The sequence below is a fragment of the Empidonax traillii genome, unplaced genomic scaffold (assembly GCF_003031625.1).
Source record: "Empidonax traillii isolate 1590-97213 ecotype Southwest subspecies unplaced genomic scaffold, ASM303162v1 scaffold188:size807701, whole genome shotgun sequence".
In the NCBI taxonomy this organism is placed as follows: Eukaryota; Metazoa; Chordata; class Aves; order Passeriformes; family Tyrannidae; genus Empidonax; species Empidonax traillii.
Window position 1 is genome coordinate 385,694 of NW_020955381.1, and position 26,441 is coordinate 412,134.

At 38.3% G+C, this 26,441-nt stretch overlaps 1 protein-coding gene across 3 annotated transcripts in view; it reads right to left on the bottom strand.

The window, feature by feature from the left end:
- KIF16B (kinesin family member 16B) overlaps positions 1 to 26,441 on the bottom strand; it is a 132,584-nt gene that overhangs the window by 15,856 nt on the left and 90,287 nt on the right. For all 3 annotated transcript variants that reach the window (XM_027886509.1, XM_027886510.1, XM_027886508.1), the window contains one exon: positions 21,708 to 21,797. In XM_027886509.1, the coding sequence (XP_027742310.1) occupies positions 21,708 to 21,797 (90 nt within the window). The remainder of the gene's footprint in view (positions 1 to 21,707; positions 21,798 to 26,441) is intronic.

Sequence of the window (26,441 nt, forward strand, 5' to 3'; positions counted from 1 at the left end):
GACATTCAAAGATGAATCGGCATCAGAACTGACAAGCTCAAATGAGAAAATCCTCTTTAAACTACAAAGAAACTGGGAGGAAGAAAACACCAAATACTCATGAGCTACACTATATGCTACTAGTAAATATCACATTACATGTTTCTACTGACATTAGTACGATCTTGCCTGTGGTTCTGCTAAGATAACAACGTGTTTTGTCATCAATGAGTGACTGAAAGAAAAAATTTGAGAATTGGATTGCCACTGATTGCCCACATAAATATTAAAAATTTGCAATCTAAATGTGATGTGATAGCTCCAAAGAGGAAGTAAGAAAGATCTCTGCAGGAATTCTGTGAATCTTAAAGGACTACCTTCAGTCTCTTAAAAATTGTCATCTCTAGCCATGCTGTTGTGTAATCTGTTTGTTTTTTCTTATGTTCCAGCATAAATGCAAGATCAATGGATCTAAGAACTATCACTGCAGTCATGCTCTGGAAGATGGCATTGCTGGACTCCAGCTGACACCTGATCTGAACCTTTCATTGTGCCTTGAACTACCAGTTCTTCCCTCACAGTGAGGACAGACTGAAACCAGGCACCTACACTGTGCTGGCAGCTATGATGATGGGGAATGGGACTCCTTGAGATATAACTCAACTGGAGCCCAATCCCATTCAAATGTGCATCCACACTGGACGCTGATAGCTTAAATTTCTGAAGAGAATCCACAAAAGCATGCAAAATCCTATTTTATCATACTGAAAATGGAAACCATCCAGTGGCATAACTGCTAAAAACAACTATTCAGATCTGTCCTGTTAAGAGGACAGAGCTGTTCAAAGCCATCCCCTCATTTCTTTTTCCATCCTGTAGAAACTGTGGCAAGCAAAACTGGTAAGGGGGAGAGAGAGGGAACTGTCTGCCCTTCTTGTACACCAGCAAAAAAAATGTTTGAACTAATTCCAACCGGCTATACCTGGAAAACACACTAAAGACTCGAGAGTTGGAAACAAGTACCAATGAACTTGGCCTGCTATAAGCCACTGCTGCTGGAACAACGCATGAGAAAGCCAGTCCTCTCCCCATAGTTCATGTTTGCACTTAAAGCACATCAAACCCAATTTTTTCCCAGCACTCACTGTAAGAGACAGGAATACGCAATCTCCCATTGGCATTGCTGGAGTTGTTTTGCAGGTGAAAGCCCTGTGTAAAAATGCCTCCTGCATGAATTCCCCTGGCTATTTGATGATACTGAACTAATAAAAAAGATGCATCATTTTCTAGTCTATCAGCACATACAGGACTGTAGAGAATTTATGGCTGGTTACAAGGAGCAGCAATATACTGAATTAAATGAGGAGCTCTATTATTAACATCGAATGTAAGCATCTTTAAAATACACAGGAATTCTGCAATACAAATAATTTATTCTCATTCTCTGGTTCAACTCCAAATTGGATAATTTTAAAGAAATGGCTAGACATCTTCAAATGAGTGATTTAGAGATGAGGGGCACCAGAGGAGATGGAGAGGTGTCTGCGCTGCATCAATTTTGCCAGCATGTCCCAATTATATTCCTCAAATTTCTCCAACCATATTCCATCTCAGTGTGCCTGCTTCTTCATGTTGGCAGGACAAGCAGTACACAACCAAACAACATCCTATAATTATGTCCTTGGGACTTATTTTCACTGCATTACTCACTTCTTCACCTATACAGGATTATAAGTGCTAATATTTTCAAGGACTTGAAAATCCCACCCCTGCAGAAACTGTATTTTATTAAATAGTGCTGCATCGTCTAACTACCAGAAACAAGCAAGGTGAAACAATTACCACACAATCCCCTTCTGGCCCTGGGGAGACTGTTTATATATTTATTTGCTAATAAATACTTTCATTATAGAATTTTAAAATAGTGTCTGTTAAAAAAGAATTTGCACAATGAACCTACTGCTACAACATCCTCAGACATACTCTGCAGAGTCAAACAGTCTTACAGCTAAAATCAGGAACGACTTCTTTATCTAAATCAAGTTTCACCTTAACAGGAATTTTGGGACCGATTCTACACAACTTTGGGCTGGGTAAATCATTTTCCTAATCTCTTAGCTTTCTGCACATATCTTAGGAGAAAAACAGTTGTATTTTCTAAGTTTTGCTAAACTCTTTCAAACCAAAGCCGCTACTCACATGATTTTAATATTTCTACACTCCCAAATCAGTACCTTGCATAAATTTAATATGCAAGAGAAAGAGTAGTATATTTGGCTCTGAAACATTCAAAGTCACAACATCTACCTAAATGAAAATTATAAGTTCACTGCCGGTCAAAACCTGGGGATCTGAATACTTTGTACATAACAAAAGCCACCATCCGGATCAGAACAACAATGTGCTGATCTAGTCATGACACACTACATATAAGTCACTTATGTTTGTAAGACACCTGTGTATACACAGAATATTCCTACACATACATATATGTCACTTGGAAGGATTTTTCATGTTAAAAGGTCTGATCATCTAGTTAGAGGAGGCGCAGACCCTTGGGCCTGCTGGAACATTCCTGTGTCTCACACTTTCCCAAGGGTCTCCTGGCTCTTCTTTTAACCAAATGAGTGGCAGATAGCCATCTCACAAATAAAATATGGAACCCATATCTGCCATACAACAGATGACCACCCAGATATAGGATAGAAAATCCTCCAGTCATACATTTCATCATCACTTCAACACCTCAGTTATTCCAGCAGGCTCTACTCCACTACATGCCAAGAGTAAAATCCCTACCAAAATGAAAAAGAGACATTCAAAACTCTGCAGGCTCGAGTTTCAGGCTGTACAAACACTTAATGCAGACATGACAGCACCAGTTCCCACCTACTTCTCAGCTTGAAAACGTGAATTATGCAGTCCTCTATGTGTCTGAAATGTCACTGTAGAAGGAAGCTGGTCTGTTGTACTATACTTATATAAAAATAATCTATTACTCTATTTACCAAAGGTAGTGTGCTTATATATAGACACCATGGATCTTTGTTTTATCATCACTCTGTATATTTGTGGGACTCTTGCACCAACGCATTTTTCCACACATTAAAAGAATAACTTTGAGTCAGTGACATTCTCATCTCATCACAATTTTGGTTTATAAAAAAAGAAATGGAAAAAAGTCCAGCAATAGAAATATACTGCAGTAATGATAAATGCTACCATAATGGTCTACAAAAATTCTCTGCCCTGATGTATTATTTGATATACAGACTCTGAATGTAATTGTGTGAGATTCAGAAAAGCAACGATTCAATAGAATTTTGAGGATTATTTAAAATACCTTACTCGTTTAAGCCAAAGTGCAGTAGCAAATGTTTCAGTAAATTCAGATTTTATTATTAGCAATGCTACAACACCTTTAAGAAACTGCACTGCAACTTCAGATGAGATAACCACTGCTACAGGTTAATGCACACACAGCACAGTGTGTGACTGAGACGCTTTTGTTCTGGCACTGAAATATGTAAGAGATCTGCAGGTGTGGATTTTGCACCGAGACGTTTGCCTTGGCTCAAACACTGTAAGAGAATTTCACACCATCCAGATTCAGCAGTATAAATTATTCTTTCAGAATTAAATGGTCGCGTACCCTCTGGCTCAAATTAATTCTTCAAGGGTCACACCTTGACTATGAGATGAACGTTTTGCAGCAATGCAAGGGATAACAGCGGGACTCTACAGGTAGCAAGAATAAATTATTCTCCTTCCATGAAATTTCTGAAGCACACCCCTCCTCTCCCTGTCCCCCTTGCTGCAGTGGCAATGGAAGCGTTTGGCAGGCAGTCTTTTTCAGCAGGGATGTTTTGTCGTTTTCGAAAGCTGCTGATGAGGTGATGTGTTTTCTGTCAGGGGAAATTAAGAGGCATATTCCCCAGCCTGACAGGAAGAGAGGGCTTGAATGATTTCCTGAGAAGCTTCTGTATGTAGCGCGCAAGATTTCTAATTTTTATTTTGGCTGCAGAAGCATTTCCCCACTACACTTCATTACAGCATCGCTGCAACCCAAATTCCATTATAGGAGTGTGCACATATACCACGGGCAAGGCCGGGGCTCCTCTTGGACCCAAAAGGCAAGGCCAGATAATATATTTTAAAATAGTACAGAGACACCTCAAGACTGCATATCAGCATGCCTAATGTCTTTTAGACATTAAACTTTACGGCTAATGATGTTTATCCTATCTGGCAATCGTTGCTAGGCAGTAGCAGTCTTAGGGAGAGGCAAACAGTCATTTGCAATTTACTCCCTAATTTCTTTATAATAAATTAAGGCTGTGCTTTATTTCTGGGTCTTGTATTACTTGGGGGCATGTTATTTGTCTGTGTCTCAGCAATCTTATCTGTAAGAAACAATGCTTACCTGCCACAATGGACTATTGGTAACTTGGTAAAGCCAAGTTTAGACAGTGCTGGGTCCAGTCCTCAAAGGGAAGGTGCTTCATACCCAGTAAGTGCTATTCTAGTAAATGTAAAACAGCTGAATGGATTCCTCTACTGCTCCCACATTCCAGCCAGGATACTGGTTTTAATAAGGTTTTCATCAGGCATTTAGTGCTGGTAAGAGCAGATGGCAGAACAGCAAGTGACCCTTTTTTAAGTCACCTATTTTAACTTATATACAACTCTTTGACCTTATGATTCTGGGAACAACATACCCTTTTAAAATGAAACCATACTTCATAGCCTTCAACTACTGAGCCCCAGGGAGAGATGCAAATTTGGAGACTGGCCTTTTGGAAACCAAGAGAGTGCAAACGAAGGCTCCAAATACCTCAAAGGGCTCTGCCTGGGATGGGGTGCACTCTCATTTCAGGGCCTTTAGAAAAAACAAAGCCATCAGCATTTGAAGGGTGTCCTTTAATTTCTCTTATATTCAGTTGGAGACTCTTAACTGACATTATGTCTGCTTGGGGACCTGCTGGATTTCATTCAGTTCGGGGGTTTTATGGTGCAGTGGAACAGAACATGTTAATAAAAAGTCTTGTACAGTACTTTGCAGATGATATTTCAATATATAGTGGACCAAAGTAAAATACCACATAATACAGTCATGTAGGCTTGTCACTTCTGAAGCATGAAATTGTTCCAAGTGTTATGCTCCCTAAACATTAAAAAAGTGCCATTTTCCAACATCAAGCAAAAATCTACAGGATTGAAACATCTCATTATTTCTGGCCAGTATAGTCTGTGTTTTAGTGCCTATAATATGGTAAAAGGTTTTTTGGTTTTTTTTTTTTTTTAAGAAGAAAAACAGGGCAGACATTGATGGAGGCTGAGTCATCTTTAATCTTTCATCCCCAATTCTCTTTGTACTTCAATGTTTTGATAAATTTAAATGGGGGAAAAGGGGGAAAAGTAGAAAATTAAGGAAATGCTAACTATTAAATTAAAAAGTCAGTCTTCTTTAACTCTCATGTTACTTTTAAACTCTGAATTTTCTCATTTTTCAAAGCGTATGTGTGACTTTTGATCCTTTGTACCAGAAATCTCTGTCACAAATGAGAAAAATCAAAGAGAAGAATGTGGCACGATTTTGCAGCCAGTGTGGCTGCACCTGACTTGATTTTGCAGGGAGTAATGAAAGAAAAAACTGTCCTACTTTTACTTTTTGAAGTTTAAACAAAGTAACTTAAGCCTCAACTTCTCAAGATGTACTAAGACTCCCAGAGTCTAAAGAAATTGGAGAAAGGCAGTGTTCTTAACCAGGAACTTGCACTAAGTATTTAGGGATTTGACAACAAGGGGGGAAAAAAAAAATCCTAACTTCAATATTTTTATTTGTATTTTGGCTGAAATAAATCACCTTTTCTACAGAATTTCATTGGAGAGCATTAGGCAAAGGTAAAAAATTAACACTTAATGAATAAAGGCCACTTTACAAATTCTGAAAAAAAAAAAAAAGACCGAAATCAAAGATAAGTCATTTGAACTACTATCCACTAAAAAATAAACCAACAAAATAACTTATAAAAACACCTATTTTCAGCTGATATAGCTCGAACTATTTAAAGCTGAGTGAGGAAAGCTCTAAACTTATCCTCCTTTAAAAAAAAATAGTAACATAGTCCTCCACCACCTGCTCCCCCAAAATGTATGCTATAGGTAAGAGATGCCCTCAGAAGACAGAAAGATTAAAGCCGGTATTTTTCATTATCAACTAATCAAGGACAGGGAATATCCAGGGGATTATTTTCTGGATATTCAGTTTGTCACCTACTTTTCCTCTTCCATTTCTAATATTTTCTCTTTACTTTTCCCATCTCTTCATGTTCTTCCCCCACTTTCTGGCTTTCCTCCTTGCCTCTATTTTAATGCTTTGCTTCCCCCCATTCCTGCATGACCTACCTAATTCTTTATCTTACTCCACTGGGCCATTTGCCATCCTTCCTCCCTGCTATCTGCCAGAAGGGGAAAGGGATTTGGTATTCTCAGAGGCAGCATATCCAAGCAACCAAGGATCAGCCAAAGCTCTGAGGTGGACCCATGTCAGCCTTCTAATGGAGTGAGCTCCCTGCAGAAGGCTGAACAGCTTTTAAGCAGCAACAAAAGTCACAATTTATTACAACAAACAAACAAGGATAATTAAACTCCTAAACCAAGGAAAACTCAAGTGACCAGGAAACAGAACGGGAAAAAGGATGTAAACAACCTTCCTCCTACGCTCAGGATCCCTGCAGAGGGGTGCCTGATACCAGCCTGACACTGTCAGCCCTTCTCTGTCTTTGAGGGAAGCAGACTCTGCTCCCAAGATCTCTGCAGTGTTTCCGAGACCTGAGGAGCTGCTCAAGGCTCATCCCTGCTTTCTCTCAGTTCCTCCATCAGAGCTGCAGGCTTACAGCTTTCTGCTGTCATCTCTCCTTGCTGCTACAACAGCCACCACTGCGCAGATCTCACTCAAACACGCACAGGGGAATGAGCATCTCTCTCCTTCCTTGGGGGAGTCTACCCTGACAAAATCCTAAACAAATTGGTCAGCAAATGCAAGAGAGACCATATTGCAGTGATGGACTGGAATTTTTGGGGGGTTTGGTTTTGTTGTTTGTTTATTGCCCTGGTATTTCCTGAACACAAATTCCACCACAACTTGGTTTCCAGTCCCTTTATGGCACAGCCCTTTGTACATAAGAATACTCTTTCTTCCTGCTATCCATCCTTTTTGCTCTGTGCCAAAGGGTTACCTGACCACAGAACTGGTTTAACCTTTGCATTTCTGGCTGGCAGAGGCAACTCCTGATTTGCATGTAGCTTTTTGGCTGGCCCCTTGTGCCAGCAGACCAGTGAGCCAGGTCTTCTTTATCCCCCCTCCAGAACACATCCCATTGAGGCCAGAGTGCATTGGAGACCTTTCTAGGGTTGACCTGCCAGGAAAGCAATTCTGCCACTTCCCCCCTCTACACAGACTGGCTACAGTTCCTTGCTTTTTCCTACTTATCTCTCTGGAACATCATCCATATAGAAATAGGTACCTTGTCTATATAATTCCCCTGCAATATGGGCACTAAGACATGCCAAGAAGAACTTACATTTCCTACCATAAATAAATATATACAGCTCTGTTGGGAGTCCCCTCAAAGTCAGGATGCTGTGTCTAACCTCCACACACCATCATCTCTGTATTCACCAATAAATGAGCATCTTCTCAGGATGCACAAGCTCTCACAGCTCTGCTGTCTCTATTTTTGGTAATTCTCTTTGAACTTACACGATCTTTTGCCAGTTCTCTTCCTTAGACAGGCATAATTGTTTCTCCAAAGAACATCTCACTCATCTGTCTCTGAGGAGGGACAAAGAGCACCAAAGAAGAAATTGACCTCCTCTGAACCACCCTGAAACCTCCTTCTGATTATGCAAAATGACTAAATAGGATTAGACACCAGAGATTTCTCACTGAATTTGAATGGTGCCCACCTGCCCATTAAACAATCACCTGTAATTATCAAAAAGGTTTGAGAGTTCTCATATCCAAGTTCCTCCTTTAAACTAGCAAGATTAGGTCTGACCTAGACTTAACCTGCATTTTTGCAACTATGGTGAGATGTGGAAGCCAGGGTTTATTGTGTCATTTTAAGTCCATTTAGTCTGCCTCCTGCTATTGAGAAAAATCACATTAACTTCAGCCAAAAAAGTTACCTTGCATTACAGGAGTGTTTTGCTTTTCCTCAAAGCAAATTCTAGGTTACTCAGAATAATAGCATAACAAAATAGAGCCATAAACCAACGGTCAATATAATATTTGACAAATTACTTCATTGTTTTTTCCATTATAAGCAGTGCAATAGCATTTAAATACAGAATAACTATAAAAATGAGCCATAGGATGTAACAAAATTCATGCAAACCTTGCACATTTCTATAAAATTATGCACTTTGGGGATTTTCATCGCTTTTATAAAAATCAGAAACTAATATAGCCAAGGTGTCTTTCTACATATAAATTGCTACCTGCATAGCTCCAGGATTATCAGCCAAGAGAGACATAAATTGGCCCAAATGGCAAAGAAAATATTTTAAGTTTCCTATTCTGGCTGTAGAAAGGCAGAATAAGATGGTGCAGAAACAGCATAGACCAATTAAAGGATAGAATTACCTCTGAGGTAAACCAGTCACAACCAAATAAAAATAATTAAATATGAGTTGTAGATGTGTTTGGGGAAAAAAAAATGAAAAAATTTCAACATACCATGTCCTTGCAATCTTGATTTTGCTCTCTTGTTCATCTATCTCTTGCCCCAAGACAGAATTCTCTTGTGGAAAAATATCCGTATCACATGGCAGACCATGGTCTAAGACAAGGGTATGTGCTGACCTAGAGAGCCTGTGGACAAGTTTAACACATACTCTCCACATTTTTAGGTCATGATTTTGTCAACTAAACATTTTTTAATTTTTTTTTTTTTCATGCAGTCTCAGGTCACGGTGCTTGGATAGTTCTTTAAAGAAATGATAACAACTGCTGGGTTTGCAAGGTCGTGCCTTCAAAGCTCAACACATTAATCAATCTTCATCAAGGTGCGACTCAAACCCCATTTCTCAAAAAGAAGGTAAAAAGAAGTGATTTTCTGGAGCTCTCTGCAGGGTTTATTTTCCTCTCAAAAATGATTTGGGATTTGATTCATTGCCTTCCTGCTGGGATTTCCAGCAAGGTCATGGCAGTCCCTGGAACAGCACAAGTGGGTCATGTATCAACCAGTACCTTCGCTGTGGCTGCCTTGCCCCACGGTGGCCATGGGGCCACTTTGACTGCACCTGAGAAGTCACAATATCATTTGACTTAAGTAACAGAAACACTTCAGAGAAGAGGATTCACCACAGCAGTTTTAACAGCTCTTCCCAAAAAAGATTTGCTTGTTGCACATGAGCTCATCTCAGTGACATCTGGCAGCGTTTATGAAACATCCCCGTCTCGTGTGGCCGACTGACGCCATAAATTTCAGTCACCCTTGCCTTTGAGAAATGCTAATAATGAAAACTCATCAAGGAGCAGCAATAATTTCTACTGCTGACTAGACGGATGCCTTTCTGACTACTCAAAATTAATGGCACATCTCAGGGTCTTAAAGAACAGCTGTCACAGAGAAATACACCTGCAAACAAACATGCAGCACGCCTCTAAGTGTGATTTGTTATGAGGTGTAAAGTGGTCACTCTCACAACAAACTGGACTGATTACAGGAACTTAGGTAGCCTTCTGTGTCATTTAAAATGATAAAACCAGAGAAAAGGCAGTGCAAGTACACAAATGGGAAGATTAAAAAGAACTGCTTAGTCCCCCCCTCCAACAGTAATTGATAGTCACATAGGTGATATATAAATTTTCACTTATGTCTAGTCTTACAGACTTTAGAACTAGCTGCTTTATCACAGAATTAAAAACTATCTGTAAGCTTTATACAAATCTGGGATTTTCCTTCCACTATTACTGTTGTCAGCAGGTAAAGCTTAAAATGACAGATAACTAATTAAATGTAATAAACTTCAAAGATGTATTTTCAGGAGCTTGCTTGGCAAAGGATTTTGAATGTTTAGGGTAGAAAAAGCAACTATGGAGACAGAAATATCACTGTTACTGTCAGTTCCAGGAGCAACACCCTATTTAGTACTGCTCTTGAGGTCCCAGAGTCAGGGTGCTGGATGAGAATATTTTATTTTTTTTTCCAATAAAATCCTGTTTTTCCATAAAATTTCTTGATCGAGCATCTGAAGATAAATGCTTCAAAAGCAAGACCTTATGTGTACACCACATACACAGAAAAAGCTTGGAGACACAGTCCAAGAAAATTCCATGGTATTGAAGTCAAGCTCATTACCTATGGCAGGGGAGAGAACAGGGATGCGTTTAACTGTTGCAAGTATTAGGGTTTGGATTATATGTCAGTAATTTCACAATTCCCATCTATCAGATGCTTTCTAGAAGGCTATAATGTTTGTCCCCAGCGAGCACTACTTCACTGAGTCTGTGTACAAGTGATGCTGCTCCACCTACACAAGTTTTAGTAACCCAGGAAAGCAAAGGAAAGCTAAAAGACCACATTAATTTTTTATTACTTTTTTATGGCATCTTTACAATGAATTATAGCACATAAGAGCCTTCAGGTACAATCAGAATGGAAATTATGCTACTCTACCTATGTAAATAAAACCCTGCAAAACAGTAATTTGCAATTACTTTACAATACTGGTACTAACAAAAGTTAGCACCGAACTTAAAACAAAGGTATCCCTATTTATTCCCCAATTTAAAAATAAAAATAAATTCGGAGTTAGATTTGAATGTACAGTGAGTAATTTAAGGATTCAAAACACTGCTAAAGCTCTGCTGCAATTTTTCCCATAAAGGACATAATAAGACTAGGACATGCAGTGTTCAGAAGCAGTCTGAAAGAATTTCAAAGTATTTCATGGAAAATACAGAGTGCACACTCAAACAGCCTCAGAGAGCCTGCACTGCTGACAGCACTGCACAATACAAATCAGTAAAGCATCATTAATACCCAGCAGTACCTAGAGCTAAGTAGGATAAAAAATATAATAAATTCAATAGAGAAGAAATCGGCCAAACAAAAGTCTGTGCCTTTAATTCTTTTTATTATTCACATCATTTTAACCACTTATAGACAACCATGAATCAATTGAATATTTTAACATAGTGTCCCAAAGTTTGGTAATCATGAGAAGTGTGCTTTTTCACCTCACCCTCACTCACATCAGCATTCCCATATTGAATTTTGTTTTTCAGACGTGGCCAGACTATTATTCCTGGTTTTGGTTCTGAAATATGTCCTAGAGTAAACTGGACAACATCCTCTGCTTTCAGTCTTTTCTTGACACCTTCAATTCTATACCTGCAGCTCAATATTTTTGCTGAGAGCCACTGCTTCATGTTTATTTTGATATTAAACCACAAGAGATTGTATTTTATTGATTTTTGTCATGCAGGAATGTCTAATAAATTTTATGGCTTGGGCTTTCTTGCTTTAGGCTCTTTAGAGGGATAGACAATTCTCTCTTGTAAGATGGAGCCTTCTGTACATTGTGTGTCGCAGAGAGAGATGGTAAAAGACCTTCCCACATTTTTTTTTAAATATATTTACATTACAGCAGTCAAGAAAACATCCTGAAAGCCTTATAAGATCATCACATTGTAAATACAAACCTGCTTTCAGAAACTCATTTAGAAACTTTACTATCAGCTGCACAGGCCTGAGAAATGTGTTTTCTTTCTTTCTTCTAAAGCCAAGTTATTTTTCATTAAGAAATCCAATACTATTTTCACCATACCGGGTCTGAAATATCATTAGCTGGAACATGATATACTAATTTTTATAAAAGACCCTTAGACAAAAAGTATCTCTTGTAGATTGTAAAATTGCTAACCATAAGGTTAGTTTTAGAATCTCAGAATGGGTTCGGTTGGAAGGGACTTTAAAGATCATCTTGTTCCAACCCCCTGCCATGCGTACATTCACATATGCAGTTGTGTCAGTAATAAAATCTAAATGTGCAAGGAAAAAACACAACAGGCAGCAGCACAGTTGGAGCCAGACAGTTTTTAATACCATCTAAGGTATTTCTTCCAAATTAACTTGGGCATTTTCACAAAAACTAGAGTGAGAGCTGGGTCACCATATCTGAAATCCCCTGAAATAAAAGGATTTTACCTGTCAAGCCTACTTAGTCTAGCAGCATATTCCTGACCAACACAGTAAGAACAAGCTGTTCTTCACAAAACCCTTGGAAGACAGCAAGACTGCCAATAACAGCTAATGATTAATGGAACACGTGTCAAAGTCCTCTGAAGGAAGGCAATCATTAAAAAAAGAAACAGTAAGAGCTCCAATCATCCCCTCTGCTTTTCACTAAGAGGGAAAAAAATAGAGATACAGGGTTGTAGCCTAAGGCATTCCCCCAAGATGACAGGCAGGCAGGAGGAGCTAAGAAATGACTGAGCATACCTAAACCTCCAGCTACTTTGTCTAGGAATTGTTCTACTCAGAGGTATTTTCCTGTCTCAGATGGATAGAGGTTATCCATCTGAAACTGTTTTACTGATAAAACAACATGAACGTTTTGATATCATGCAAATTCACTAGATAATTGAGCAGAGCCTTGAACATCAGATTATCCAATAATCAAAGCAATTATTCTGTCAAATGGTTTGTAAATAATGAGAAGGAGGATTCACCCCTCTCCAAACACTTCCATTTTTTCAATTTCTATGTCACTAATACACAAGACTTTTGCACAGCACAAGCAGTGAAGCCTGGCATTTGATGCTTGCCTGCTGGTTAATCTTGTCTCATCCTAAATCTATCAGAAGACCTATAAAGCTACTGGTATTCTCCCAGGGAACCGTTTGGAAACTCACAGGTTTAATTACCTGCTTAGGACAGACCAAAAGAGACCAGGTCCAATCAACAACCAAAATCCAGGGGGGAGGAAAGGAAAGGAGGAGAGATAGAGAAAAGCCGTATTTCTGCCGAATTGCCTTTACCAAGCACAAATCTAGCACCCAAAGCAACAACAATCACAAATTAATCCCAAAGCCAGGCTTTCCCAAGGATCTTGCATATTCAGAGTCAGTTTTGTGACAAGCAATTCACACACTGAATTAATTTTCCCACTAGAAATAGATCTGGAATTGTGTATCGTGCTGGAAGCAAATGCACTGGAGGGGTTTGCTGGGTCTCAGATGCTCCAGCCCTGGTTAGCAACTACAAATTCAGAGGGAGCACGTGGAATACATACATCTCCCTGTAATCAAACTTTCACTGAACTACGTGATATGGTTAGCAGTGATGTTTTCCACTTTACTTAGGGAACAAATTCGCATCTTCAGCTGTAGACTGAAAAAAAATCCTAGAACTCCTTTTAAAAATTTCAGCAGTCTCATGTTGCAGAAAGAAAGGCCAGATGAAGCATTTAAGGATCTACCACTTAAATCCCATCTGTGGCAAACTAGAGCGGATCTGGAACTTCTACATATATAAACCTGCAGGCTTTAGGAATGCTCTGAACATAATATAATTAGGAACAGGAGCTGGAAACGTGTATGTGACAAAATATGCTTCCTGTGTATGCATTTCCTGGCTGTTACAGGTGACAAGAATATGAATGTTAAAATTAACTATACCATAATTACTGTAATTTGTACTGAATAAAGCTGAAGGCTATAATCACATGCTTGTATAATGGTATTATAGGGTTTATACACAGAGAGGTGTTCTCAAACTTACTACTTTATTTTTCTTTCAATATTTATGGAAAGACACATTACCTAGCTAGTAAAGTCCCAGGCTAGGAAGTAAAAATTAAGATTAATTTAGGATTCATATTTCAAAAACTATTTTCTAAACACTTTTATATATACTTATAATTCTGCCAGAGGTATTTTAATACACATCATGGCATTTGCTATTTACAAGCACATCAATGTTGCAAATAACTTTCCTTTTCATCTGTGCCTCAATATACAGTTTCCAGGAAAAAAAAAAAAAAAAGGCTTTCACACTGTTTATAGATTCTTGGTGTTTGTCCTACGGTTGGCATATTAAATTTTTTACTCCTACTGTTTTTCCACTGTATTGAAACAAAACTATAGTACATAGGCTTATTTGGAAAAAAAAAAAAAATCCAAAGTTCCTAGTTCATATCCAGATATCCAGAAACACCATTCCAGTTCAGCCAGAACACATCAACAATTTTATTTCTTCACTGGATCAAATTTTCAAGCAAAGAAACAAATCTTAAAGTGTTGTTATAGACAATATAAGGGTCACAGGGTTTCACGAAATAATCTGAATTGAGAATCCATATACAAACAAATCTAAACTTTCTAAAATAATAAGATAGTCTCTGTAGCAAGATTTGTATCATCATTTTCATTACTACATGCTACAACCTGCTCTCTTTAGTGCATGTAACCCATTATTTTAAACTGCTTCTTGGTCACAAGGGTTTCTAAACATCAATGTCAACAAGAAATGAATTTGTGAACAGACTGTGGCTTCAGCCACCACAGGATCAAGGCTTTGGCATAAGCACTGCAGATTTCAGAACAAAGTAATTTAAAATATCATCTTACAGACATTTAGTTACTTATAGTAATAGTACTCTATGCTACTTACAATTGAACACTAGAATGTCCAGAACTTTGCATTGAATGTGAGCATACTACCTAAATCTTACATACTAATTAAATATACACTTACTAATACCAGCAAATGAGAAAATCCAATGGTAAAACCAGCAGAGCTTCAGGTCAGCTCTGATGCAGCAAGCTTCTGACTTCTGCTGCCAAATTAGCCCTAAGCTCCAGGAGCTCACTACTTACATGGCAACTGGCTCGCCAGCCCTGCAAGGCAAGTACCTCAAAGTTATTGCTTCCTTATCCTTTTTTCTTTCAAAGTATTCCCAGGGGATTAACATAAATTTTACATTTAATGAAACTCTACAGCTGCAGAGTTACAAACCAGAATGGGGGCAGTCACAAAGCCACTATTCCAATCCCAGCCCAAACACTGCCCCAAGTGCTCTGCACAAGGCTGCTCTTCACTGCTCTGCTCCTGGTTCAATTTGTTTGTATTGTTCCTTGGGAGACAGAACTCTGCATCTCTGGTAAGACTTTAAAAAGTAATTTAATAATTACACAAATATACAAAAATTGCCTAATTATCCTTGAGACTATCAGGGAGGGGGAAAATATTAGATATCCCCAACCCCCACCAACCATGTCCTGAAATTTAGTCAAAAATTGTACTTCTCTGTCAGTGATCCTGGAGAGAATGTCTTCCAGAACCCAGAATTCACCTCCAATTCATCCCCTCATCATTAACTGAGCCAGCACTTTGTGTTGAAGATTTCTTCCACTTATTACTTATCAGGAGCACCAGATGTATGGACCACTTAGAAAGGAAACTGAGATCCTTCCCTGGCAGTCACCCAAAAGATGTGGAGGCAAAAAAAAGGACAGTGAGATCAGCCAGTGGTGGTTCCATGAATAGTTCATGCAATTTCATCATTACAGATTAATTACTCCTAAACAATAAGTAGTAATAAAAAAAGTCTAAAAAAAACCCCAAACCAACAAACTTTAAGAAAGGATTAAAAAACTGGTGTCTTCTCTATTTTAGTAGCAAACATACACATTATGTGTTGGGTGGTTGCAGGCAGTACGGATGGATGAAACAGGAACTGGCTTCACTGAGATAGCAAACATTTCTGGTCTTTTCTTAATGAGATGAAAAAATACTTCAAATAAAAAACAGACAGACTTTTGAGTTTTGAAAAATCTGAAATATTTCAAAATATTTCAGAATATTTTTAACATAAGCTTGCAACAAATGTTTTGATTTCAATATATTTTCAAAACATTCATTTGCTATTTCTGAAAAAATGGAGACATATTTTCTGCTCTTTTAGTTTCATGCAATTCTTACAGGTATGCAAAGCAAAGAGCAGCCTGTTAGTCCCTCCAGCTGATAAAAGCCTCAAGTTCACTTCAACAGAATGATCCCCTGTCAAACAGACCTCTGATAGGCAGAGGATATTCTCTTCAGACATGAAAAAATATATCTATAATATATATATATGTTATATATATATATATATATATCTGAGAATTGTAACTGTCATAGCCTTTTCTCCATAACACTACACCAAAAAAAAAAAGAAAACTGGACAGCATTTTTCCTAACAGTTATAAAATACAGTATTTACTGTCTAATACGTACTTGAAGAACCCTGTCACCCAAGCAACAGCCGCTAATCCTGCCCAGCAAGAGTCATGATATTCATGTGTTCCTGCAATATACCCTGCACAGTCTTTTCCCTGGTGGGAATAGCAGGTGGGGACAGAGGCAGATCACAAGGTAACTTCAGCTTGACTGCCCAGGCTTCCATAGACATTCCTGCAGCTTCAGATATGGATATTATGCATCCATTCAGTGATGTGAGATGACAAAAACCAGACCAGTGGAAGCAGAAGCTGGCTCGGTTACGACCCAAAATTCTTTGAAAATTATAAACAGTCCTTTTGTGCCTTAGGCTGTGAAAGACACAAACACAGACTTATATACAGACCTCCATACATCAGATACAGATAGACAAATTATTACATTCTGTTAAATAAGCTAAAAGTCAATAGCTTTGGCACTCCTGCAGAATTCTACACACATATGTTCTTATCTCCATGAATTAATCTATAACTGCAAATATGCCTTTTAGATTCTCCTTGGCAGCTCTCCAGGGATTTTCTAATATCTTAAGTCAAGAAGCACTATTAGTAATAAAAATGCCTCAACAGTAGGTGCTTTCCTTAACACCATGTAGAGATGTTTAAGCACATGGAAAGAGATTTCAAGAAGATTGACAGGAAACTCCGTAAGCAGAGCCTACAGTGAAAGGCCCACAACAGCTGGCTTAGATAGCCAGATACAAGTGGGAATTAAGGGCTCCCACATGAAGAAGAGACTTCCTAAACTTTGGATTTTGGTAGCGAAAGACAAATAGGACCTGTTTCTCTGCTCTTTGAAAGGAGGAAGAGACAAGAAAGTGTTAGGAGAGTGAGTTTTCTCTCACAGCAGGATGTGGACCAGGAAGGGAAGGTTTTCTGCAGAAACCACCACTCTGGTAGTATTTCCAAACCATTAAGAAAAACCATAAGAAAAGATGAAGGAGGAGGGGAAAAGCGGAGAATTTTAGTGTAGAAGTTCTTACTTCTCTATTTTAAAGAGCCCATTTTCTTCCATTTCTAACTGAAAACAAACAAAAAGTACATTCATTAGAGAGACTACTGCATATGAAAGCCAAGTATGGTCTTAATTAAAATTCCAAAAATAATAAAATGGTATTAACAATTTAGCAGTGCAAGAAAGCTGAAGTTGGCCAAATGACAATCATGCAGACCTAAAAGAAACCAAGGCACTGTTAAATGCTTGATACTTATCTGCTGCTGGCACAATCTCACCCCTCTGCAGCTTCTTCAGCCTTTCAAAATTTGCATATGACACATTTTAGTTAGATATGCAGTTGTCAGCAGCCCCTTAATTACATTAGAAGAATTGCACAGGTATATAATATATACGGGCTGTTGTAAGACTGAAAGATAGTTTCTGCTTTTGAAAGAGATACTTTTTTTTTTTAAAAAACTTCTTAATAAATCAGTTTGCCAATACATCCCTTTGGGAATTCAGTGGCAGCAACATGAAATGCAAGATCAGCAAATTATTAAAATACTGATGTAGTAACTCAGAGCTGAGCAACTAATGAGCTGTAAAGTTCACTTCTAAAAGCAGGACACTCATACATTAAACACGTCCACAGTATTTTTGCTGTTCATTATAAATATTAATTTAGAGTGGGAAGGTGAACTGTGCAAAATAAAACTCAACTCTGATGGACTCTGATAACATCCTTTTATGGATCAAGTTTCTTTGGAATAATACACAGTTAAGTAAAGACACAACTCTGCCAAGTTTGGTATTAAAATACTTTTTAGCATCATGATGAATCCCAAATTAGGTCAATGACAGATGAGCAGAAGCAGACAGATGAGTTTCAATTTACCAAACAAACTGAACTCCTACTCACACGGCAAAACTAATCCAAAATTACCATAAATTAAAGCTATTTTAAATAAAGGTAAAAATATGGAAAGCCATTGATCATTCACATATGTAATATTGTTAATGAAATTCCTTCAAAGAAAATAAATGCCAGATTTTTACTGCAGGACACAATATTATATGTTTCATCCATCACAACATGCTCTTCCCCTCTGATAAAAAAGGACAGAGTAGTTTGGAGAAATGCTGATGAGTAGAGGAAACACACCTAAGATTATCTAGTCTTCTTCTGCCCACAAACCTGCCATTCCCTTATGGTGCCCTATGTCTCAAAGCAGGAATGGACATAACACTGATTCATCAGCATAACTAAAAAAATAATTCCTTTAATGTACTACATGTGAACCTCAGGAACTTTACCTAAGATAAAGACTTAACTGCAATACAGAAGTATCAGTAAGGAACAAACTGGTACATTAAACTAGTGAATGTACTGACCTTGCAAGCAAGAAGACAAACAGAGAGAAAAACCTTAAAAAAAAAAAAAAAAAAAAAAAAAAAAAAAAAAAAAAAAAAAAAAAAAAAAAAAAAAAAAAAAAAAAAAAAAAAAAAAAAAAAAAAAAAAAAAAAAAAAAAAAAAAAAAAAAAAAAAAAAAAAAAAAAAAAAAAAAAAAAAAAAAAAAAAAAAAGGCAGCAAAAATTGTCTCTATAAGATAATTGCTCGCTGTAAAGTGAGTAGAAGAGAGAGAATGGAATATATATAGATAAAATCTACAGGAAAAATATTAACTATGCACTATTAATGACAACAAAACCAACTTCAGTTGGGAAGACTCTAAGATGAGGAAGACTATGTACCTGTGCTCTAGGCTGGGATTATTTTCTCAGTTGTAAACTCTTGGATTATGGACTTCATTTTGACCTAATAATACCATTCACATTCTCATGGTTCTTCAAAGGAAATAAACAAATACTAAAAAACCCCCAAGCGCTCCCTCCTGTAACACCAAAAAAACCCCCTGTCAATCACAAATGCTTGGTTCAAAAAGGTGACATTGATACGCTGCAGCACACAGGACATTTTAATAGTGGCTTTAAGAACATCAGATTCCTCCTGAATCCAATTACTACACACAAGAAAGAATCTGATCTCCCTCTGACACAACTTTAAAAGCCAAATTCAATTGTTCCTCAATGTATTGTCAGGGCTGATAACAGACTCTGAAGAAGACCACTCAAACACACTTTACTAAATGGGGAAAATCAGTCTGCAGAGGGATTCAGATGGCCTTTTTCCATGTCAACTGGATGACTGCCTGGCTGTTTCTTCAGGAGTTAGATGCAATTAGGATATTTCCATTGACAGACTATAACTCTAACATCCAAGAGGAAATGGCAATTCATCCCAATAAAAAATATGATACTGATGTTCACAAGCAATATTTTTAAAAGCATTTGTGGAAAGAGAATATTTCAATTTCCCATTTAAAACTCATTTTTACCTAAAACATTTTCTTCTGTCAATCAAAAAAGATGACCTGATTTTCTTTTTTTTTTCTGTCTCTCTTTTTATTTTCTTAAAAAAAAAAAAAATTCCCTTAGATATTTGGTGCACGGTAGTTTCCATTTCTGGTTTTCATACTGTTTTGGAATGGGAATAATCTTAAGTCTCAGGCTCAACATTGTTCCATACTCAACTCATTTTTAGCTTAAAGCATATGTTAATGAAGACCAAGAAAGAATTTGCACACTATTGCACATCTCTCTTTCTTAGATATATCCATGTTACTTAATATACTGTTCATGAATATATGGTCCAGTCTCCTTTACTTGTGCTAACTCTCAAATCAGGATCACTTGCATTGCTTGAATGACTTATTTCTTCTAATATCCAAGGGAACAAGTAGAAAGGATGCAAAATGTTAATAATTAAAAGTTAGACATGGAAACTGAGAAGTGTAATTCTACAAATGCTCTCTCCAATGAACTAAAGCTCTGACAGGCACAGCTCCTCATCCTGAATGCCCAGAGTCTCCAAGGTGGTCAGAAAGATCAATTTTTCATTTTGCAGAAACCTGGAAGCCACTATTACAAAAGGGTATCTGTGGAGCAACGCTCTTCTTTTAAATGAGAAGTTGTCAGGATGACATGATCTGACTGCAAGTACCTTGCAATGAACAAAACAGCAACCTCCAGGGAACGGCGCCAGTCAGCAGTAAAGGGAATTAATGGCCAGAGGCAACACTTGTAGTCACAGTTTCACTGCAACATCCAGCCTGTATCGAGCAGTCTTGGAGCTTTAAACTGCTGAAGGGCTTGTCAGTCTTACTGGAAGTGTACGTCTGAGAGGAATCATAGAATCACAGAATTGTTTGGGTTGGAAGGGACCATTAAAGGCCACCTAGTCCAAGCCCCCTGCAGTGATCAGGGACATCTTCAACTTGATCAGGTTGCTCAGTCCAGTGCAGCCTGATCCTGAATGCTTCCAGGCATGGGGCATCCACCACTGCTCTGGGCAACTTGTGCTAGTGTAAAATCGTAAAAAATTGTAAAAAAATTTCTTCCTTCTATCTATTCTGAATCTACTTTCTTCAGTTTAAAACCATTACCCCTTGTCCTATTGCAACAGCCCTGCTGCAAAGTTTGTCCCTACCTTTTATTAGGAGCTCCATTCAAATACTGAAAGGCTGTTATAAGGCCTACCCAGAGCCTTCTCTTATCCAGGCTGAACGATCCCAATTCCCTTAGCCTGTCTCCATAGCAGAGGTGCTCCATCCCTCTGATCATCTTTGCTGCCCTCCTCTGGATCCACTCCAATAGATCCATGTCCTTCCTGTGCTGGGAATCCCAGAGCCTATCAGGTCTCCAGGTAGAGGCTCATCAGGGCAGAGGGGCAGAATCCCCTCCCTCACCCTGCTGCCCACAGTGCTTTGGGTGGCCCCAAGTTCTTTTTGGCAAGGTTGCTCTCAGTTCCTTCATCCCCCAGCCTGTACTGACACAGGGGACTGCCCCAGCCCAGATGCAGGACCCTGCACTTGGTCGTCTTGAACGTCACAAGGTTTACACAGGCACACTTCTTGAGTTTGTCCAGGTCCCTCTCTGGCATCCCATCCTTCAGACTCGTGATCTGCAAACTTGCTGAGAGTGTGCTTCATCCTGCTGTGTCACTAATGAGGGTATTTAACAGCACCGGCCCCATCATGGGCCCCTGAGGGTCACCACTTGGCACTGATCTCCATCAGGATGCTGAGCCATTGACCACCACACCCTGGATGTCACTATCCAGGCAATTCCTCATCCACCAAACAGTTCATCCATCAAATCCATCTCTCTCCAATTTAGAGAAAAGGATGTTATAGGGACCATGTCAAAGGCCTTACAGATCAATGTAGATGACACCCATCTCTAATCTCTTCCCTTGTCCACTGATGTAGTCACTCCATCATAGAAGGTTGCTCAGTTGGTCAGGCAGGAATTGCCTTGGTGGAGCCATGCTGGCTGTCTAAAATCATCACCCTTTTTGAGTAAACATATTTCAAAACACCTTTTTTCCAGTCTCTACCTCCACTCCTTTCTGCAAAAGAATTTTTTACCAAAACCTACCTCTGGGTACTTCAGTTTTAAAGTTTTATGCATTTCTCGAAAGCGACTGTACCGCCGGAACACTGTCCATGTCTCATCCAGGACTGTTATCTAGAGCAGACAATAAAAAAAGAAGAAACAGAAGTAAATCCACACAATGCACAACACTAAAAACCAGGCAGTATACAAGGCAATAAGATTAAAAGAGGCAATTCTTAGATACATTAAATCTGTAAGCTTTTATAAGCTTACTTAATTTTTCTTTGATTACAGTGATGGAACTGTATTTAATAAGGAACACTGACTGCAAAGTAAAAACCCCCAAAAAACTGAATGCATTTATTTCTTGTTCTGGAGTGCTTTGACAAGGCTATAAACACATTAAAATATCCCCAATCCCCAACCATTTCTTGGTGTAGCTATGCAGCTCTCAGCATTACAATCAGTGGGTGTTCCATTAATGAAGGAATAACATCTAGCACAAGTGTAGTGTAGCCTTTCTATATATTCACAGAAATATGTATATATATATATTCTCAAATACATAGATACAAACAATTAATAAATAAGCATTTATTGGATACAGAGTTCATGACCACATAGAATGGGATTCCAGTTTAAATAATTAAATAACTCCAGGATAAAATATTACACATGCCAGCTTTCAGTAGAAGATATTCCTTTAGAACAGTCTTGGTCTGTGTCATCAATATGGTGATGGACATCCCATTTATACAGGAAGATTTATTAAAATCAACATAATTACTCCTGTGAATGAAGTGCATAACAACAGGAGCAAAGGGAGAGGGCAAACCAACCTCATTGTCAGTTATTCACAAAATCTTCATTGGAACTGAGATATCAACAAAATTTTCAGGAAAAAAAATTAACTGTCTGAAATTAGGTGAAATGAAGGGTATTTCTAAGTGGGTCATAAAAATGCTGTGACTAGAGCCTTTGATTTCACAGTAAAATCCTTCTGCAGCTCTGGAGATCCAAGGCTACCAAGAAGCCAAGCTGCAGGGAGAGTGAGCATTGTTCTACACAGGCTAGCAGAGCTGGAGAAAGCCAAGTGGTGCTGCTTAAAACTGAAAACAAAGTTGCTTTTTTAATCTAACAGGCCTAATATGGAGTATTTCTTCTGTCTAGCTACGGTTTTATGCATCAAGGCAAAAAAAAAGCATTTTCATAAAACATATTTCACAAAGACAGTGGCTTTTTAATCTTAAAGTGACTCCTAAAATTAGTATACAGTTCCCTCACTACTGAGGATATAAAAAATTCTGGAGGTAAAGAAAGCTGCAGTGGAGCTGGGTAACTGAATAGGAGAAAAAGAAAGAGCAACAAAGCAGAGGAAACCAGTGTCCAAGCACCGATGCCGACAACTGCTACCCCATGTTTGTTTGCAACAAACTCATCTCTGGTACACTCTATTCCCTTCCTGCTGCTGATTACAGAACAGGGAAACTGGGGAAAGTGTTTAGGAAACCACACATTATTGTGTGTCTCATGACAGGAGGAACTAGGTTTGGGGTGGATTATTCCTACTTTTACCTCAACTTTTAGTTAAACGATGCAAGAAAACAAAACCGGCCTTCTCAAAACTTCTCACAAACATTGTAACATAAGTTCTTCTAGCATGTTTTCACGATAAAAAAATCATTATTTCTGAGAAAAAAACCCATCTTTCATGCAACCAATATGCTCCACTGCTACTAGGAGTCCCCATCCCTGGAAGTGTTCAAAAAATCTGTGGATATGGACTTAAGGACATTTAATAATGGTGAGCAAGGTGGTGGTGGTGGTGGAGGTTAGACACTGGACTTGATGATCTTAAAGGTTTTTCCAACCTTAACAATTCTATGATTCTAGGATACCTGCATGATGGATTATATTCCCTCAATATATTGTTAACAGCGTCTCAAACTTTACAACTCAGGTGAATGGATTTAACATGCATAGGCAGGTTTAACTAAAATAAATCTTCAGGGATACGCATGTTACACTGATCTCAACTAACCAATTAACCATTTTGCTGAATAATTACTTTAAAGTAAAGGGCTGTGTGAATTCAGTGTTCAAGTAAACAATGTCGCAGTGTAATGGATAATCATAAAATAAAGATGTTACTCATCACAGCATTCGTTTTGCTTTAATTCTTTCTTGTAATACTTTAGTGTTGTGAAATTTTGCTGTGATAATTTCATTTGTATACGATCCTTCTTCAAAAGTGACCTCTTTTCCCTAGGGTTTCCACAGAAGGAGGAGCAACCTAGAACAAAGCATCTAGGACTCTCCCAGCCACACAGCCCGAGGAAGAGCAGGCATGTCACGTTGGCTGTGCATCTGACAGCTGCTAGGTGATGGGGTGGTACCAAATTTGCCCAAATCAAATTGCCTGCAGCCAATTATTTATTAGTTTTCTTCTATGAAGTTAAGTAAAGAACTTGTTACAGATGGATAGGAAGGAAAACAGCAAAGCCATGTATTTGTGCTGCCTAAGAAGTGAAGGATTTTCTCTTGAGTCTTCACTGGTGGCTTGGTCCTGACTTGGTCCCTGTCTTCCTCTTTTTTACTTTCCTAATTCTTGTAACAAGACTAGCAGGTAATTGCATCATTTTATTGTTGTTACAGCTGCTATTATTGAAAAATGAATTTCAAAGCTAAACAAAATACTAACTGGTCCCCAAAGCACAGCAATAACATTATTAGGACAGACAGAATCAAACTCTACTTGTATAAGGATAATTTACAGCACACCTGGCATACAAGTAGCATTTCTAGAAGAGAGCTTTTTACTCCTACAGCTGATCCCACCACTTTGGGTTGGGATTCTTTTCCCCCATTTAAAAAAGCTGTATGACAGACCATACACTCTGTAGCTATGAGACAGGGACATGTGCAGATCTTTTGAACAATATCAAGTAAAGAAATTTTGAAAAGGTCTTCTTTCATAATTCATTAAAACAGCTAAAAATATTTTCTTAATAACAAAGCCCATATGGTTGAATAAATCTGCAAGACAGATTGTTGAAGTATTCTTATTGAGGCACTGCCATGATCTTAAGACTTCCCTCAGAATTGCAGGGTTTGATTTTTTCATTCAAACACAACATTTCCTACGTAAAACCTATAAATCTGAAAGGAGATATTACAGTACTGTCTCCTTATCATTTCTTCTCATGATAACTGACAGAAAATAACCTAACAGACATTTTCATTTCATTCCACTGTAAAGCACATCACAGAACTTGCTCTCTTTATACCCCATAGGAATAGAAGTAAAACCATGGCAGGAGAGAAAAATAAATATTCCACCTGATTCAGAAAGCAATTAGAACAGAAAATGCCCACTTCACTTATCTGGGCTGCTTAAACTGTCTACAGTCATTGTGAAAACTCCTATTTCTCAAAAGGGACCTTGATGAAAGGGACCTTGTTCCCCACACTGCCAATGAAAACAGCACCTGAAAAGCTGAAAGCTTCCTAAAAATTTCTTATAACTTTTTTTAATTTATTTTTTTATTGAGGGCATTAATCTCAGAGTTCAGAGAGAATATTGGACTCTTTCCTCTTTCTAATTTAGGTAGTTATGGGGCATGCATCATTTTCTTTAGGAACTATGTATCAGTGAACACTGCTGCCACTTTCCTCCCTCTCTGCAATAGTTCACTACACTCAGAAAGAAACTTAGACTAGAAACATGGACTTTTTGAGCAGCCCCACCGTGGCATCTGGTTGGAGGAAAGCATTGCTTTGGGATGCATCTGCCTGCAATCTTTTCCCACAGAGAACTTGTCAGACACGACTGAAAGGCTTTGAAAAACAAGCAAAAGAGCCAGTTTTAAAAGGATATCTAACAGGATAAATAAAAGGAGAGCACTTGGAACAATGAAGGAAAGCTGAATACGAATGAGAAGGCTCATCTACAACTTCCTCTTTTGTCAGAAGATCCCTGCAGGGCTGTGCTTGATACCCAGCTTTGTTTCTATCACCTGCTCTCAGGAGACCCTGTGTGCCTTTATGTGAGCTGGAGTTCTCCACCTTCTCTGCTGCCTCACTGCTCCTTCTGCCATCCATAGGAACTGCAAGCACAGGCACTGTCTCTAACAGATGCCAACAGTTTTATTGATGCAAAAGCTCTTCCCACACATTGTTTGTAGCACAGCCTTGTCTGAATATTCTGCATATCACAACAACATGAAAGGAAGGAGAGAATACAAGAATAGTTCTCTGGCATTCTAACTTAGCTCCAACATAAATATGTTTAGACCTGATTAAATTATTACTGTTTCATCATGACTTTAAAGACAACATATAAAACTGTCGCTCAAATGGAAATTTTTTTGGAAATGCATCAATTCATACAGAATACTTAATAGCAGTGCAGCACAAACAGTTCTGTGACATATCCTGCTGCAAAAGAAGGTGCTGTCTGAGCTCTAATAAAGAATGGGCTTGTTTCTGTTTTGAATTCTCTCCAGTAGGTTCTTGTGGGACTCACTCAACATCCTAAAGTAGGATCTGTATCCAGTGAGAACACCTGGTGGACAGACCATCCTGCTGGCCTGTTCCCATACATGCCCAGAGAGATACTAAATCTGCACTAAAAGGAAATATTGTTGGGTGGTATGTTAGGGTTGAAAGACTTATGAACTGATCGTGATGCTGCCAGGAAGAGTGAAACTCATTCTCTCTCTTTTGGTACATAAAATAATCTTTACTGCTACATGTCACACGAAGAAATGTACATAT